This window comes from Orcinus orca, chromosome 6, assembly GCF_937001465.1.
Source record: "Orcinus orca chromosome 6, mOrcOrc1.1, whole genome shotgun sequence".
NCBI classification, from domain to species: domain Eukaryota; kingdom Metazoa; phylum Chordata; class Mammalia; order Artiodactyla; family Delphinidae; genus Orcinus; species Orcinus orca.
This window is the reverse complement of record NC_064564.1, coordinates 56,189,868-56,207,233: the sequence shown is the minus strand read 5'-3', so window position 1 is coordinate 56,207,233 and position 17,366 is coordinate 56,189,868. Positions and strand designations below refer to the sequence as shown.

The 17,366-nt window shown below is 34.0% G+C and overlaps 1 protein-coding gene across 6 annotated transcripts in view; it reads right to left on the bottom strand.

Moving 5' to 3' along the window:
* The window catches only part of PSIP1 (PC4 and SRSF1 interacting protein 1), a 46,379-nt gene that overhangs the window by 16,047 nt on the left and 12,966 nt on the right, over positions 1-17,366 (bottom strand). For all 6 annotated transcript variants that reach the window (XM_033439752.2, XM_004276116.3, XM_033439757.2 and 3 more), the window contains exons 4-9: positions 14,047-14,185; positions 11,707-11,811; positions 10,860-10,922; positions 6,066-6,162; positions 4,594-4,669; positions 528-756 (exon numbers count right to left, since the gene is read on the bottom strand). In XM_033439752.2, coding sequence (XP_033295643.1) covers positions 528-756; positions 4,594-4,669; positions 6,066-6,162; positions 10,860-10,922; positions 11,707-11,811; positions 14,047-14,185 — 709 coding nt within the window. The remainder of the gene's footprint in view (positions 1-527; positions 757-4,593; positions 4,670-6,065; positions 6,163-10,859; positions 10,923-11,706; positions 11,812-14,046; positions 14,186-17,366) is intronic.

The following is a 17,366-nucleotide window of genomic DNA, read 5'->3' as shown; positions in this document are numbered from 1 at the left end:
GTAGATTTCCAAGGCTATACACAAAACTTGTGTTTTTATACAGAAAAGAACGTACAGCTTTAATGAAATTCCTAAACAACTGTTGTATTCAAATAAAGTACCACCAATAAAATGTACCCTAAATAGGCCTGAAGTGTTAAGAATTTCATTGAGGTAAATAATAAAAATCTATGTATAAATGTACCTTTTTACATCTGTCTTCACTGGTCACAACCTATCTGGCTTAATTCGCTACTTTCCTACCTTTTCTGTCAATAGGTAGGTGGGGTTACTGGAAGTTTATCATGTGACATTTAATTTCCATGTAATTGTGAAAAGGTAAGATAAACTTAGGATGTACAATAAAGTTTCAAATATGCTTTTTAACACAGGTAATTCAAGTTTATTCAGAAAGGTAAAGAAATTCATTTTAACTTTTAATCACATTTATAGACTTTCATAAAGATACTGAAACTTTCCTAAAGATTAAGAACTACATAGGAAACTAAAATAGAACAAATATTTTATTTGATATGCAAACATTCTACCTTTTCACCTTCTTGATCATCCCCTTCCTCTTCAGAATCAGAGGTTGATGTAAGCCCTGTTTTAGCTAAATTTTTCCTTTTTGATTCAACTTCTTTTTTCCCCTCTTTTTTATCTGGCTCTTTTCTTGGCTTATCTTCTTCCTTCTGGCCCTCTTCATCCTTTTTAAGCTGCTTTTTAGGTTGTTTTTCCTCTTGCCCCTTTTTCTTACTTTTGTCTTCTTCAGTTACCCTATTTCACAGGCACAACAATGAAAAATAATCTTTTATGTATCATTAGTACTTGTCATTCAGCCACCTCTCTGAGTTAACTGAGTAAGTACTCTGGATAACAATAAGCTACATGCAGTTTGTTTTTTATTTAAAAACAAATTTTAAATATCTTTAAGTAAAATATAATGGAGTGTCATTATCAACCAATCATAAAAGGAAAATGCCTTTTAATATGAGTTAGAAGATAGAAAAATTACAGTGGCATTAGGGTAATAGAAAAGTGATTTTTTTCCCCTTTGTTTTCCATGTTTTTTGTAATGTGCCTTATTCACTTAAAAGTAATATTGAGTACTATCTCATATGCCATGGTACCATTCTTGACTTTGGGGAACAGCCGTGTATAAGATGTGTAAGATGCCTAGATTTTATGGAGCTCATATTCTACATATTTATAAAAGTAGCCATGCTGGGAAAAATACAGTTGCAGAATCGAACTGCGTAATGGTGAAATACGGTCATTTTAAAATTTAAAGAAATATGCTTTGCAATGTAAAAGGCTCCCAACTGACACATATAATGGTAAAATATATGGCCAATTAACCTTAATATTAAATTGTTCAAGGAATTTCATTGAGACTTACACATATTATATAATTACATCAATGGATTTGAAAGCTGGAAAGGACCCCAGATCATTTAGTCCAACCCATTCCATTTAACGAATGAGAAAATGATGGTGCAAAAGGTCAAATAGCCCAATATCTCAATTCCAAATCCACTGACCTACCAGACAAGTGCTTCCTTGAACCCTTAAGATTATTAAATAGGAAAAGAAAAAAAAAATCACTTTATTTCTTTAGAAATTTTTTGTCACGTAACTACCATTGGCTATGTTTATTTTTAAATGTTATATAGGTTTCATCCTTTACTTTTAATCAATGGAAGAAAAAGCAGGCAAGTAAAATCACTTAACTTTATTCAATACTTCCACAAGGGGGCAAATATTTTAATAATGATTGTTTTGTGGAGATGGGAATAGAGAATCAAATATAAAAGGCATTCCCATGGCTCTTAATAGATATTGATGAACTGCCTCCCCCAAAATGTTACCCCCTATGCAAAGAGGCAGGTATTAAAAATATCCTTTTAACCCAGTAAATCTGCTTCTAGCAATGTATTCTAACCAATATGTTTGCACATGTACAAAACGACACATGACAATGTCTAAAAAAATGTATCCATACAAGAAATAAACTTTTAAGAATTATGATACATACACAGTGGAATACCATGCAGCTGTTTTTCTTTTTTAAAGGTAGATTTAAGGGTATCGTTAAGTTTTTAAGAAATGGGATTATTATTTCAAAGTTTTTAAAACAGTGTCAAAGCAGAGAACTCCCGTAAACGTAACTGTCACTGCTTGCTGCAATTAAGTCTTTTCCCAATGGTCCTCCCTCCTTACCATCTTCCATGAAAAACAGACCTCATGGTGATAATTCCCTTTTCAATAGGTCAAGGTACAATAGGAAACATATTAAAATGTTATAAAGAAAATTATAAATACATGTTAATAGCAAAAATTAATGCAAACACAACCCAAAATATCTCAGTGGCTTATAACAAATATTTTTACTTCACATGAGGATTATGAGATGGTTTCAGCTCTTCCGGACTCTATCCACTGTCTTGTCATTTTAGGACCCACAGCAAAGAAGCTGTCGCTAGCAGATACACGCTGTTCTCATGGTGGAGAGCTTACGTTTCAGAAGAGCTTATATAGTTTTGCTCTACACTCCACTGAGTTTTTGCCCAGATACAAAGCTGACAGTATCTATAACAGCCAATGCCCAGCCTACATATAGCACAAGTGAAAAATAAATATTGTAAGCTACTGGTATTTTGGGGTTGTCCATCATCAAAACCTAAAACGTTTGACACTTGCTTTGCATTTGAAACCCTAATATATTATACAATGGGTAAAACTGTCATCTGTGATAACTGGAGAGAAAACTTATTCAGTGAACTTGTGGCTCTGGGTGAAGAGGTTTCAAGATAGAATATTGGCATTTTGAGTTGATTGTTATCAACATAAATTTGATAGGGTACTTCAAGAAAGAGGTAAGTTTAAAAAATAATAGGACGACAGAGGAAGGAGAAAAAAATCCCATGCATTTCAGTGTTGAAAGTCACTTCCATCCAGTAAAAGATTTTCAAATTCAGACAAAGACTGGAGTCAAAGATCCAATCAAGGTTGTTAAGTTGCCAGCCTTTCCTTAAGAATTCAAATTGGGATACCTTGATCCTTCTGATGAACAAATGGTTCTATGAAAAAGAAACCAGGGAGTAGGTTTTCAGGAAAACCTATAAACTCAAAAGTGCTTTTAGTTAAGTATAAAAAGATAATCATGTCTGGAGAAGTCTTATGAGTGAGACCACAGCACATAAAGCTGACTAGAATTAAACAGACACACGCTAACAATAAAGTATTATTACTACCAAAAGGGACGCTAGGCTGCATTAAGAGAAACTAATGGAGATTTAAAAAGGAATCTTGGGCCCAACTCTGTAAAGTATGAAAGCAGAATAAGAAAGCTGCTCAGCTAATAAGGAGGGTTAATACTTTCCAGTCCAAGAATCAGCCAAAAGCCATGGAGAGAAATGGACTAGGAAGATACTCTCAGGGAAAATTGGGACGGACCTAATCAAGGAAATATTCCTTATTATCTAAAACGGGGATCTCACAATATTTTCCCAACAGATTTCCTGGGGAACAATGACTGCTGTGTGCCTCTTAATCTTCTCCTTGGGAATATTTATTATGGTTCCCTATCCCTCCCAGATCAATGTGCATGTATAAAAGGGAGAGGGGAGCAGATAATCTGTGTTTCAGTTCCTAACTCTCTAGATCAAGGCCTTATGTTGATCATAAAATCCTAGACTTGATGCTTGATGCCCTTATTAGAGAAGACATCTTAGGGAGGAGATAAGTGAGATTTACTTGGTATGTTTAAAAACATAAACTCACCTGCATGTACCTAATTTCTTAATTTCACTATAGTAGTAAAAACCATGTTGTAATTTTTGGCCACTATTTTCGAGAATATTTAAACAGCTAGCTTGGCAGTAAAATAAAACTCTTTAAACATATATTGGCTGAAAAGTACCAACACTTCTATAACTGAAATTTCCAATAAAATATTTTCATTCAAAACACTGTAAAATCCATTCTTAAATGACATACTCACTTAAGCCTTTTCTATAAAATCTTTAAACACAATAGCTACAAAGTTTTGCCCTCTTTGTCTAAATATATATTCCTGCTGGTGAAGTTTCTACCAGAAAATCCAACACAAACAATATCCATTATGGAAAAGAAAGATGGCAAGAAAAAAAAGAACTGATTATTTTGTTAATAACTAGTTATCATTCCAAAATACTTTAAAACTTTAAATTTACAAAAATAATGTTAAGTGTTATTATTTTTTAAATAAAGATTATTCTGGAGGAGCAAGATTTGTGGAAATTGCTTCAAAAATACTTTGTCTAAAAATTCCCTTAAACAAAGGGAACTATTATACATTTTACCCTGCATTATCCAAGTATCTTATATCCTAACATACAAGAAAATGTCTTAGATTAATGAAATGATAATCGTACCAGATTTTTCTTGATTCCCTATCAATTTTAACTTTTTACATAATGAAAACTATTTTTCAACTGTTTTGCCCATAATTCTTAGAAATACAAAATAGTAATAGCAATGAACACCCTGTAAATAAAACTGGTAAAAATGCAAAGAAATTTATACATATTGAAAGTGAAATGTCTCATTTACTGCATAACTAATTATACTCACATGTCACTCTCCGAAGGACAGGGCTGTTTTACCATTTTGGGTCTGCCTCTTGGTTTTGGAATCTTGACTTCTGTAGCTGACATTCACAGGAAAAAAAATTTTGTAACTACCAGCTTTCCCGTTAAGATGTAGATCTCACATATAAAAGTTACAAATGATATATACTAAGAATATTAGTTTATTACAGATAACAATTACTTTAGGTTTTAAAAGTCATATCCCCTCCAGTGGTTCAAATGAGTTAACAGCAGAAAATTTACAAAGGTCAATCAAGAGTATTTTCAATCTGTCCTTAGTATGGCTGAGGGCTTAAAAGAACATCCCTCATTGTTGTTTAATAGGAATGTCACAAAATTCAACTTTATAGTAGATAGCAGCACTTATATTCAAATACATATTACAGTATCATTTGTATATGTATGCTCACATATTTGAAAATTTGTTATCAGAATTCACTGAATTTTCTAACAACACCATTAATGTGATCCATTACACTATTAAATTCCAAAGTAAAAATTAGGTAAATTGTTTTTTTTTCTTTTTGGGTATTACTCATTTTATCCTGTTTCATTAAGAATCCTATGTTATGGGACTTCACTTCCCTGGTGGTCCAGTGGTAAAGAATCCGCCTGCTAATGCAGGGGATGCGGGTTCGATCCCCAGTCAGGGAACTAAGGTCCCACATGCTGCGGGGCAACTACTGCGTGCCTCAACTACTGAGCTAGCACACCTCAACAAGAGAGCCCACGTGCTGCAAACTATAGAGCCCAGGAGCCCTGGAGCCTGCATGCCACAGCTAGAGAGAGAAAACCCGCACACCACAACTAGAGAGAAGCCCGTGTGCCGCAATGAAGAGCCCGTGTGTCGAACTAAGACCAGACGCAGCCAAGAAAAAGAAAGAAAACAGAATCCTATGTTATGAAGTAGAAAAAAAAATTGGCTCTATCTTGGCTAATATTCTTTGTTTTACTTTGTATTAGAGACAGATCCTTCCAAACTATTTCCTATTTGCCAAATTCGGAAAATACTTTAAATAGGCAGTGCTGAAGACATCTGCATATTGTACAGGCCCTAATAAAGAAAGAATGCAATAATTTAATAGCTTTGATTATTCAAATGCTGTTTTTCTCTTGTTTTCATTATGATTCCATTTGGAAAGCTTAATATTTCTAAAGTAAGAGGTAAAATAAACCCATCATTCATGGATTTTAAATCTCACCACAGCCTCATTTGCTGCTATTAAAGGAAAATGTAATGGGGATAAAACAGAAAATGAAAAAGTCTCAAGCAGTTATTTCAAATTTAAATACTTTATTACAAAGAGCAGAAACCTTAATGTTTATCTCCTTTGAAATTTATATATTACACATAACCAAGTACCTATTCCCCTATTCCAAAGTAGCTGAGGTACAACACTTTAATGGATTAGAATATTAATCACAAGCCAGCTATTTAAACATTAATAATCCTACCTGCAGGTCGTCCTCTTTTAGGACTCACTTTTAGATTAACAGATGCTGTTGCTGTAGTCACTACTCCTGCCTCCTCGGTTTCTACTTGTTTTTCTGCCTGAATCACAAAGATTTAAATTAACTTATTTAGCACATAGTAGGCATTCCAAATTTAGTTCAATGGCAAAAACGTGCCACTACAGGATAACAAGTTCAAATACAAGCATAACATATATTGATCTTCATTATTTTTCAACAGTTAACTCATCAGAGTGATATCCTCAAATTTAGCTTATAATTCTAGTAAGTAATTCTAGGAAACAAAAACTCACTTTTTAGATATTCTCAACCTAAAAAAGTCATTTATAAAAATAAAATGAATATTCTTGATGCAAAATGTTAAAGTATAATGTAATTACAGTGTAATATCCCACACACTGCTTATAAATGTACTTTCATTGAGTATCTCAAAATGCTAACACCTTTATATTGCGTACTTATGATGTACAACCTAAATTAATGTTAGAAAAGGCAAGAAATTCAGTTGCTGATATTTCCATTCTTTAACTTTGTTAATATGTACATGTTTTATTTTTGAACTGAGACATCTGCTGTTCTTCCCTAGGAGTTATTCTGATTTTCCATAAAGAAGGATTTACTACTGTAAAGAAATCGCAATGACCCTTTGCAAACTATAATGCCCCAGGTAATGAGACAATAGCCCCAAACGAGAATCAGTTTAATCAATTCAAGTATTAGAGTAGAACAAAGGTTAATAACCACCAATTAGAAAGGAAATGCAAACATAACATCATAATCAAAGAGAAAACAGGGCTTCCCTGGTGGTGCAGTGGTTGAGAATCTGCCTGCTAATGCAGGGGACACGGGTTCGAGCCCTGGTCTGGGAGGATCCCACATGCCGCGGAGCAACTAGGCCCGTGAGCCATAACTACTGAGCCTGCGCGTCTGCGTCTGGAGCCTGTGCTCCGCAACAAGAGAGGCCGCGATAGTGAGAGGCCCGCGCACCGTGATGAAGAGTGGCCCCCCGCTTGCCACAACTAGAAAAAGCCCTCGCACAGAAACAAAGACCCAACACAGCAAAAATAAATTAATTAATTAATAAACTCCTACCCCCAACATCTAAAAAAAATAGAAAAGAGAGAAAATAAATAGCAAAGAGAAGAATGGGAGGACTACTATGAGCTGCTCCCCCACCCCCAATTATTTAGAATTCAGCCTGAACTACCTCAATAAAAATAAAGGCAATAAAGCATCATGCCAAAACTTGCATAATCCAACCTTACTGATAAAAATTTTTTTAATCTTTTAATCAACAATCTGATTTGCAAACACTTAAGAGGTAATGCCCAATTTTGGTAAGAATGTGGAGAATTACTCATATATTGATTAATAGTGATCAAATCAATAAACTGGTAATACATTTCTGATCATTATATCAGCAATACAGAATATGCAAATCTGACTCAGCAATCCCACTTCTGAGAATTTATCCATTTCTTTCTTAGTTTTTAAACATTATTTTTGCCTTTGTAATTGCAATATAATAATGTATATTCAAAGCATTATTAAAAGTCAAGAAACTCATCTAAGGTAACCCTTGAATTGTTCTCAAGGAACATTACAAAAATTGCTTCAAAAACATTAGCTCAAGTTGTATTTCCAATTTTAGGAACTTACAGACCACCTACCACCCCCCACCCCAATCCTGATTTGATGATAGCTCTGGAGTAGGGAGCCGGGCATCTGTTTTTATACCAAAGGTTGAGAACCCAAGACTGTATGAGAGCTCTTCTATTGAGTTAGGAGGGTGAGCAGTTAAGAGGGCAAAAGTTCTCCAAAATTCAGATCAAACTGATGAACTCTTCAGTGCAAAAAAATCCCCTCTTCAATTACACTTTCAACTTTTGGAAATAAATCATGACATCGCATAAGAATTACAGGTATGAATCTTTTTGAGATACCAATAAGAGGTAACAAGGTCATCAATAACTAATGCCATAAATAAACACTATACGAAGCAAAAATACAGCCCTTCCATAGACATATATTCTTGACTACTACAGCAAAATCATGCAAGTCAAAACCATTCCTCGTGAAAATATTAACTCAAAGAAATATTTTATCTAGAGAAAGGACTATTAAGTTATTTCATATATATTTAAATATCTCAAATGCAAATATTGACTCTAGATTAATTTCTTCCATATTTTACTTTATCTCACTGAGACCTCTAAGACTTTGACAAATTTTCTCCCCATCTGTTACCCCACTTTCTAGCTCTACTCCCTTCGTGACTTTACATAAAGGCCGCCCCATCCCTCAAAAACCTCATGGAACTACTATTCATCTGCATTCTCGTTTTGCTGCACCTGTCCCGCAAATCTCCAACAGAGTTACTATAAAACTCTACCTTCCCTGCTCTATTATTCCCTGCTGCTGAGCCCTGCTGAAAAAACATTATACAAACATGCATTCATTTTATGCAACTTCATTTGTGATCTCAAAGCCATCCATTAATCCTTTACCCTGTCTTTTGTCATGCCCTTTCCTTCTCTCTCTAGCATAAACTTTCAATCCTTTCTTTCTGCCTTACACCACACATGCAGTCTCGCTTTGAATTTGGTGAGGGAGAAGGGAGAGACTGAGGCCAGCAGGAAGGGATTCCCTTAATTTCCAAGTCTCCCTAGAAGTTTGTAATAGTCTTGCCCATCCTTCCCTTCAATGTGAAAAAAGGTGAAATGTCCATCTCTTTCCCATCAAGTCAATTCCCTCAAATGTGTCCTCCCTTTTCTCTCACCCAGCATTATTCTTAACTTACAGTAATTTTATACTCTTTCCACATCTTTGATCTTTCCTGGTTTCGCAAAGAAAAAGTGTTAAAGCCTCTATTATATTTTTCCACTTTTAACACCCTCCCTTAACCATGCAAATCCTTGTTGCTGCATTCTCTCTCCTCCCCTTCAAAGATTTCAAAAGCACAGTGTAATTTCAACATTAAACATTTTATTCTTTAACCTACTTCATCTGTTCTTACCATTTGACCTTAAGGTATCCTGGGGGATCCTAACTGTCAATTATTATTGGACCCCTTCTGCATCAGGATACTACTAACCACTCCCTCATTCTTAAAATTCTCTCCTCCCTTGTTCAGCTTGATATCCTCTCTTAGATTTTTCTCCTGACAGTTCATTCTCAGCCATAATTTTACAAGGCAGCCTTTCATCGCCATTATAATCTCTCAGGATTCTGGTTTTCTGCGTTCTTCTCAGTAAACTTTCTCCCTTGACTACCTATCTAAATCCTATCTTTATGTCAGAGACTGCAACTGTAACTTCTACCTTTCCCCCCTTTGGTGTCAGAGAAATATGTATCTTCAGTCTAATTCTCAAAGGTGTTTCACATCCTCCTCCTCATGCCTCTGCTCCCAAAACATCTCCTGCATTCTCAGTGTATAATCTAGTCATCCAAGCCGACACCCTGAGTCATCCTAGATACCTCCCCCTCACTTCACACCCACTTCCAATCAACTATTAACTTTACCTCCTATGGTGCTCTTAAAATTCTCTCATCTACACCACTAAAATGTCATGCTAACTCTTTTCAAAGGCCTTTCATAATTTAGTTACCAAGTCCCAATCATAGCTCTCCATTTTAATTCTCTTGTTTTATGTATTTATTGTCTGTCTCAACGAAAATATAAGTTCAGTAAGTACAGAGACCTTATCTTCCTTATTTGCTGCTGATTTTCTGTCTGGGCCAGTGAAGTGAGGACCAAAATTCTGAATGAATTTATCAGTGAACTGGTCTCACTGCTCCAGTCCAATCCCCATCATTCACACTGCTTTAAAAAGAGAAATACCTGAAATTTAAAATGATTCAGTGGCTTCCCACCCCTTCTCTAAGTTCAAGTTCTTCAGGGTAACACATTGGGGTTTTTTGTACTTGTTTCCCTCAAACTTTATGGTCTGATAATACTGAAATGCAATACTGGAAATGCTTGAAGCAAAATTCTCTCTATGCCCCTGTAATTGCCTCACATGCTCCTCTCCTCCTCCTTCATCTGCCTAAAATTCTGCCTATCTTTTAAAATCTTGTTAAAGTTATCATAGCCCCTTCACACACACCCCACAGGGAATAGAAAGCCACTGTAATTATTTGTTTTCATTTTACTTCCTTATAAGACACTGAACTCAGAATACTACAAAAAAAATTTTTTTAAAGACTGAACTCTTGTTTTCTTTGTAGCTTTGTCATATAATAACAGTCTGAGACATAAATAGGTCAGAAAAAGGTGTGATGAACAAAACTTCACATAGGGAAGAAGAAACACTAATTAAAAGCATAAGAGGTACTTTGTCCTAAACTGTCACATACTCTCATTTCATGCAACAATGCTGTAAAGTAATAACAACATAATAATGGACACTTACAAAGCACTATGTACCAGGATTTATTATAAATATTTTACATGTATTAACTCATTAATTCTCTCAACAGTCTTATGAGTATATATATTATCCATTTTATAGAGAAAACTTGAGACAGCATCATTCAAAGGAATGAAAATTGGTGCGTTTTATTTTGTATACCATTCAACTTAAGGGTGCTGTATCACTAAGAAAAGAAACATAGCTTTGATAAGTGAACAACATAACCTATCCTTTAAAAAAATTAAAGGACTTAGAGTGAAGGGCTAAGTCTAAATTAAATGGTACCGTTTCATTATCTACACTCCCTCAATCCAACTAAAATAAAAATTCTTTTAAGATCTCTGTGGTTAAGCAGTAGAATTACCTTTCTCTTTCTCCCTCTTCTGGCAGCTTTTGGAGTGGTTATGTCAACTGTTTTAGTCACATCCTTAAAAAAAAACAAAACACAACAGATGAAATTGATAATTATGCCACGACTGAAAGAAAATTTCTTAAATTAAAAATCACAAGCACGTTTCACTAAAAGTACTATGGAAACTTGTTTTGCTTCTCTGACCTTTGAAATTATAAACATTAAAAGTCTTAACATTAATTCATTATAAAGTGGAAGTAATCACCAGTATATTCACCTAAAAAAAAAAAAAGCTTTCCTCTGTCAGATCAAATATAAAAGTCACACTTGCTCGTACACTGGGAGGTTTGTCTATTTAAATTTACAAAACACTCTTTCTACAGTAGAATCCTCGGTTTTAGGATTGTGAATGTTAAGAGGGTCGGGACTCTGGAGATCAAGTAACAACTTCATGAAGCCTAAAAAGGCTAAATGAGTATCCCCACTCAGATAATCAAATACAGAATTGGAAATAAATCTAGGTTTTAAAAACTTCGGTTCAATATCCTTTCCCGTACATCCATCCAACAATACCTCACTTTAAAAATACTCCTAACAAACAGTAAGCGACTCTCCCAGTTGTACCTCATATTTTGCACAGCAACGTAACTTCAAATAAAAATACCCATGCATCTTAAAGATGCAAAAATTATTTTACAATACTATATTTAATATTTACACAAGGAAATAAGCCTTTAATATTTTCCCATTCATTACTCAACTACTTTAAAGATTGCTTTCTACTGTGCCACAATCAACTCATTTTACAATTCTTCCTTACAACAAAATGGGTTTAGAATGCAAGAGAAATTAAACACACCTCGTTGCTGGCTTTTTCTTCATGGTCAGTATCTTCCTTTGAAACACTAGTTTCTTTTTCTTCAACTTCAACATCAGATGACGCATTTGATTGTTTAGTTGATGCCTATAAACAATCAAGTCTATTAGTTTCACAAAATAATATTTTACGCCAACTTTAAAATTTTGTACCCATGAAAAATCAAAGCCTGTTTGTAAGAAAGCTAGAAAAGTACCCTCATTTCTGTTGCACAGGATACTTTTAATATACACAATTTTGAAAAGTTTTAAATGCTACTATTTTATTTAGGAAAGTCTTACATGGAACTATATTCCTGCAATTGATGCATACAATCTCAGCAGATAAAATGGTGAGGCAGAAATTAAAAGTACAATTACAAAGAATACCATTCTGATGTTCTAACCAGCAAATGCCCAACAAGATACAATGTAAGGTGATTTAGAGGAGCACAGACCTACACTGTACTCAACTATTGAAATATTCTGGATAAAGAAGCTAACCTATGTACTCTAAGACGAACAGCCTTAACAAAGGATATATATATCACAACTTTAAGGACTCTTATTGATCTATATCTCAAACTTAGTTTATTTAAAATGCAGATTCCTGAGACCCAAACTTAAATGAATTCTGATTTAACAGACGCTGAGTGGGAGAGTCCAGTAATCATTAAATTTTAAAAATACCCCCATATGAGATACTTAAGCATGTAACCTAGGGTCCCTAGATTTTCATAAAACTAACCAAAATGATGAATACCAGAGGCAACACAGTATATATTGGGAGGTGAGGGTAAAGCTCCCAATCTACAAGATGAAGGGACTGCAATCCAAACTGTGCACCTTTCTAGCTGTTTCCTTTGGCAAGTCTTTAAACTGTAAACCCATTTCCTTTTCTGTAAAGAAGGGCAATGCTGATAACCCACAAATTATAAAGGTATATAAAAAATGTAAAAATGTGCCCAAAATTACTTATAGCACGATAGAAATATTTATAAATTATGATGGCCAATTTTTTTTTGTTGTTTCTTTTGTATAGGCTTGGGCATCAATGCTTGCACCAAACCACAGGAATGTGCCACTGGGGATGTCTGGGCTGGGAACACAGAGTACATCACACCACCATAATCATTCATACTTTTGTTAAGAACAGAAAATTGTTGGGTTTTATGCACACAACCAACGAAAAATTTCACTGTGAAATGGAAAATTCCAAGTATGTACTGTGAAAACTACCTGGAGATTAAGTAGGTAGATAGGAACAAAGGATAAAGTGACTATGCTAGGCAATCTGGAGGATGAAAACGACCTTGAAAGCACAATCATAGGATGTATGATCCAAGTTAAGTTACAAAATGTTATTTTCAGGAAACAATCAACTCAGTCTCCTTGGACTCCCAAGGCAATAAGGATGGGAAACCATTCATCCATTCTTACATTTGTGCAACATTTAGTGGGTAACTATTCCTTCCACACGTGTAAGAATGACAGCACACAGGACACATACAACTTCCTTGTTTATGGAACTAATAAGCCTGTGGCAGTCAACACAAGTACAGAAGCAATTATGATGTGATATGATGAATACTGTAACAAATAACTTTTGGGTGGATAATGAAGGCACTTAGGATCATCTAATGCAGCCCTGGAACATCAATGAAAGATTTCAGTGTTCCAGACAGAACAGCATCTGAAGAGTTCTCAAACACGAGAAAAAAGCATGGTACATGCAAAGAACTAAAAATTATATAGATTTAAAGGTAGAAAGTTGCAAAATTTTCAGTGTGTTATTTCCTTCTTTAGGTTTACTCATACTCATCCTAGTTTTTACTAATTCAAGTCTGGAGACACACACACACACACACACACAACAGAATAAAAAAAGTTTAAAGGTTGCTCTTCTAGAAACCAAAAATAAGTATAATTTGCATAGTGCTATAAGTATTTTTGTCACATATTTAATTTAACCCACATGAAGTTCATATTCTAATAAATTTTATGGATTTAGAAATTAAAATGAGAAAAAAACACACCCTTCAAGTTATTAAACCTGAATTTAAGGAAACAGTACATGTGACTTTAAATTCAATACATTAAATAAACCCTCAATCAGGATTTAAATAACTGAGTGTTTCCCAGTTTTCTGAGATCTATTTGACCACGAAGGCAAGAATTTCATCAGTTATCTAGATACAAAAGTCCAAGGTTCAACCTCACAAATAAGAACAATTTAATCTGAAATATATAAGGCTCTTCAATCATTTTCCTGTAGCTAGAATGGTGATTATTCTCCAAAACTGAGTAAATAATACTAAACTAAATTTTACGTAATATGACGCACCTGTTGACTTGAAAATTTCACTTTCGGATTGTTATCTATCTCCCATAAACCTTCATTAAAGCCTTTTCGTTTATTTGGTTTGCCGTACTTTTCCTTATTTTCTGAGTAAGGAAATATGTCCTTTGGGCCTAAAAAAGCACTAAAACAGGAGGGGGGGGGAAATGTGAGTGTAAAGCAATCTCAAATATAAGTGATTAAATAGCACTACCCTATGAACGCAATTATCAAAAATTCTTAATCTAAAATGCATTAAAAATCATACATAAATTAAAGGTAGTCACAAATAATATTTAATTCCAAATGCTTTTATTAAATTCAGTCACAAACTCCTAGATCCATAATCCTAATTGAAAAAAAAACCACACAAATTGCACGACAATGTCAATGTACTGAATGCCACTAAACTGCACACTTAAAAATGGTAAAATGGTAAATTTTGCTATAATTTTACAGATTTTACTATAAAAATGCATAAAAATGAAAAAGAGTGTCACAAGACTGCATTAATCTATACATTTAAATGCATTCTAAATATAGTTTTACTACAAAGTAGTTTGGAATATACAACTCAAAACATTGTCAATAAGGTATATTATATGTATGTTTTAATATTTGTGTATACATACATGTAGATTTTTAGAAAATAAGTATGTTAAGACTTTTACTTTATTCAATGAGGGAATCAGATGTTGTAACTGCTTTGTTCATTCATATATATATATACACACACACATATATATTAGAGTCAATTCTTGTATTCATGGTAATTATATTCTATAATGATGAACACCATGAACACTGAATTAAGGAATACTGTACCACTGCTCCAGGGTAAATACAGGGTAGGTTCCTCTGGTCACAACATTTTTTCAACCAATCAGTACATAACATTGTTTTATGTGTTTCTGTTTAAAGACACCTTATTTAATATACACTGGTAATTCATTAACACTGAACTCAGAGCCAACAGCTTACGTAACACATATTTTCTCCATAAGGCAAAGCACAGGCTTCTTGCACTTAGGAACACCAAATGGCACTTCAAGTACTACATTTGGGTGCTATTATAAACGGCAAAATGACCAAGAAAAAGCACAAAAATACAAAAGCCGTGGCACTACAGACTGCAAAAAGGACACTTGTTTACAATATGAGAGCTGAAACAAGGTAAAGCATGGCCTTGGTTCAGCCTCAGCTAGGAATGTGTGCATCAAGTTACTCAAATTTTTTGCCATTTCACACACAGACATGACCATGAAGGCACCACAGGTATTGATTTGGGATTATAAATACATTTTAGTGAGCAGGCAAATTAATAAATATGGAACCCGTGAATGATGACAACTATTTTTTGTGTGTATATATACATATATATTTAGATATAATCCCCAAAACAGCCCCATTATATATCTCCCTATGTCAGTCAGTTCTGTAGAAGTCTGTCAATCCTATAAAGGTAGATGCAGAGAATGTACCAGTTTTTTGCTATAATGGCTGATATATATGTATTCTCCAAAGCAAGAGGAAAATCAAATTACTACTCATTTCCTCTAAAATATGCTACAATTTAAGATTATTAATTACTAATTATCTATCACAAATTCCATATCTGCTGAAATTCTTTAAGAATTAGGGACCTAATGACTATAGCTCACATTCCAGTTTAGAATATTTTAAAAGGCTTTAAGATAAAATTTCAATAAAAAAGAGACTTAGGGCTCTACTTAAATATAATCAAATGCATATAAGTCAGCTTTATTATTTAAATTCTGCAATTTATAAATACTCAAAGTATCCATGTATTTTAACTGCACATCAGTTAAGGCACATTTAAATCATCATTGCTATATGATTGCATTTGATCTAAAAATTCAGACTTTTACTAGGCATCATTCATTCCTACCCATAATCTAAAATTAGAAAATTTAACACATTTAGTTAAAACAGTAAAGCAATTCCTCCTGCATAATCAGCTTCAAATTCCAAGTAGATGGCTCGAGTTAAAAACACCATCAAAAATAAAACATACTTCTAGTTAGAGCAAAGCAATTCTCTCTCCTAAAACCCCATAACTCATAAGGCTAAAGATGACAAAGGACATTATCAACAGGTTTGAAAGCTGGGAAGACTAAGAAAGTTGGATACTAAACAGCAATATAGAAGAAAGCGAGCCAGTACCCTAATGTATAGTTCAAAATCCCCAAAGGGTTCAAAACTGGTGGCATCAGGAACTTGAAGAAGTGGAAGGGACCTTAAATACTTAATAAAATTGCAGAAAAATGTCTTAAAACTTCAAACATGGGTCATTTTTAGATATGATTCTAAACCAAAAAAGTATTCAAAAGAGAAAACTGATTCTACCATGATGTTATTTAGCATATAAAGGTTTGACAGTTCAATTTATATAATTTTTCTTTCCCCAAAATAGGCAGTCCTCACTTTGTATGACAATGAGAGAACACAAAATTGACTGTGCAAGGCAATCTTACTGAACAATGGGAAAAATTACAATTGTTCCAAAACCTTCAAAAATTGTCAAAACACTAAATGCACTATTACTGACAGTGTGTAAGGAAATTTTAAATATAGTAAAACTAATACTAATTATTTAGTACACTGTAATTTAAAACATTAGAAACATTGAGATTAAAGTGTTTCATGTCTTTGTAAAAAACTTAATAGTTTTAACAGTGCTTGCCCCTTCTGATCACATAACTTATGACACGGAGTAAGCATATTTTCTATGCCTAAGGCAATGTGTCATACTCCTTTCTAAATCTGATCAGTTTCTAACATTTTGTCTTTTCTATTTTCAATGTTATGGCATATCTTTAATGCTTTTTGTTGGTGTCACTTCCTCTGAGACATCTTCATCCTTTTTATTACAACCACTTTCCTCATTTATGTTGATAAGCTTGCCTTCCCTAAGCTGCTCTGGCTGTGTATCTAGTCTCCCTATATACAGCACATCTACATTCACAAGGTTATTATTCACAAGGATATTTATTCTATAACTGCATTTACATTCAATTCAAATTTCACTTCTGGCATTATCAGTTTCTTTGTTGGCCGATTCCCCATCTTGTTTTTTCTTTAAATGTAACCTGGGTGGATATATCATTGAAAGACAAAGAGGCAACAACACTACTACACATTGTGCTATATATGCTTGAAGTGAGAAACAGATGCACACTGACCAATCACCAAGAAACTTCAAAAAAAAGTGACATGCTATGCATCTGTTATTTACATCTTGATTTGTGGACTGAAGAACTAGCAACAAATTTTGTAGTCTACAGTTAGTTAGTATTCCTGAGTAA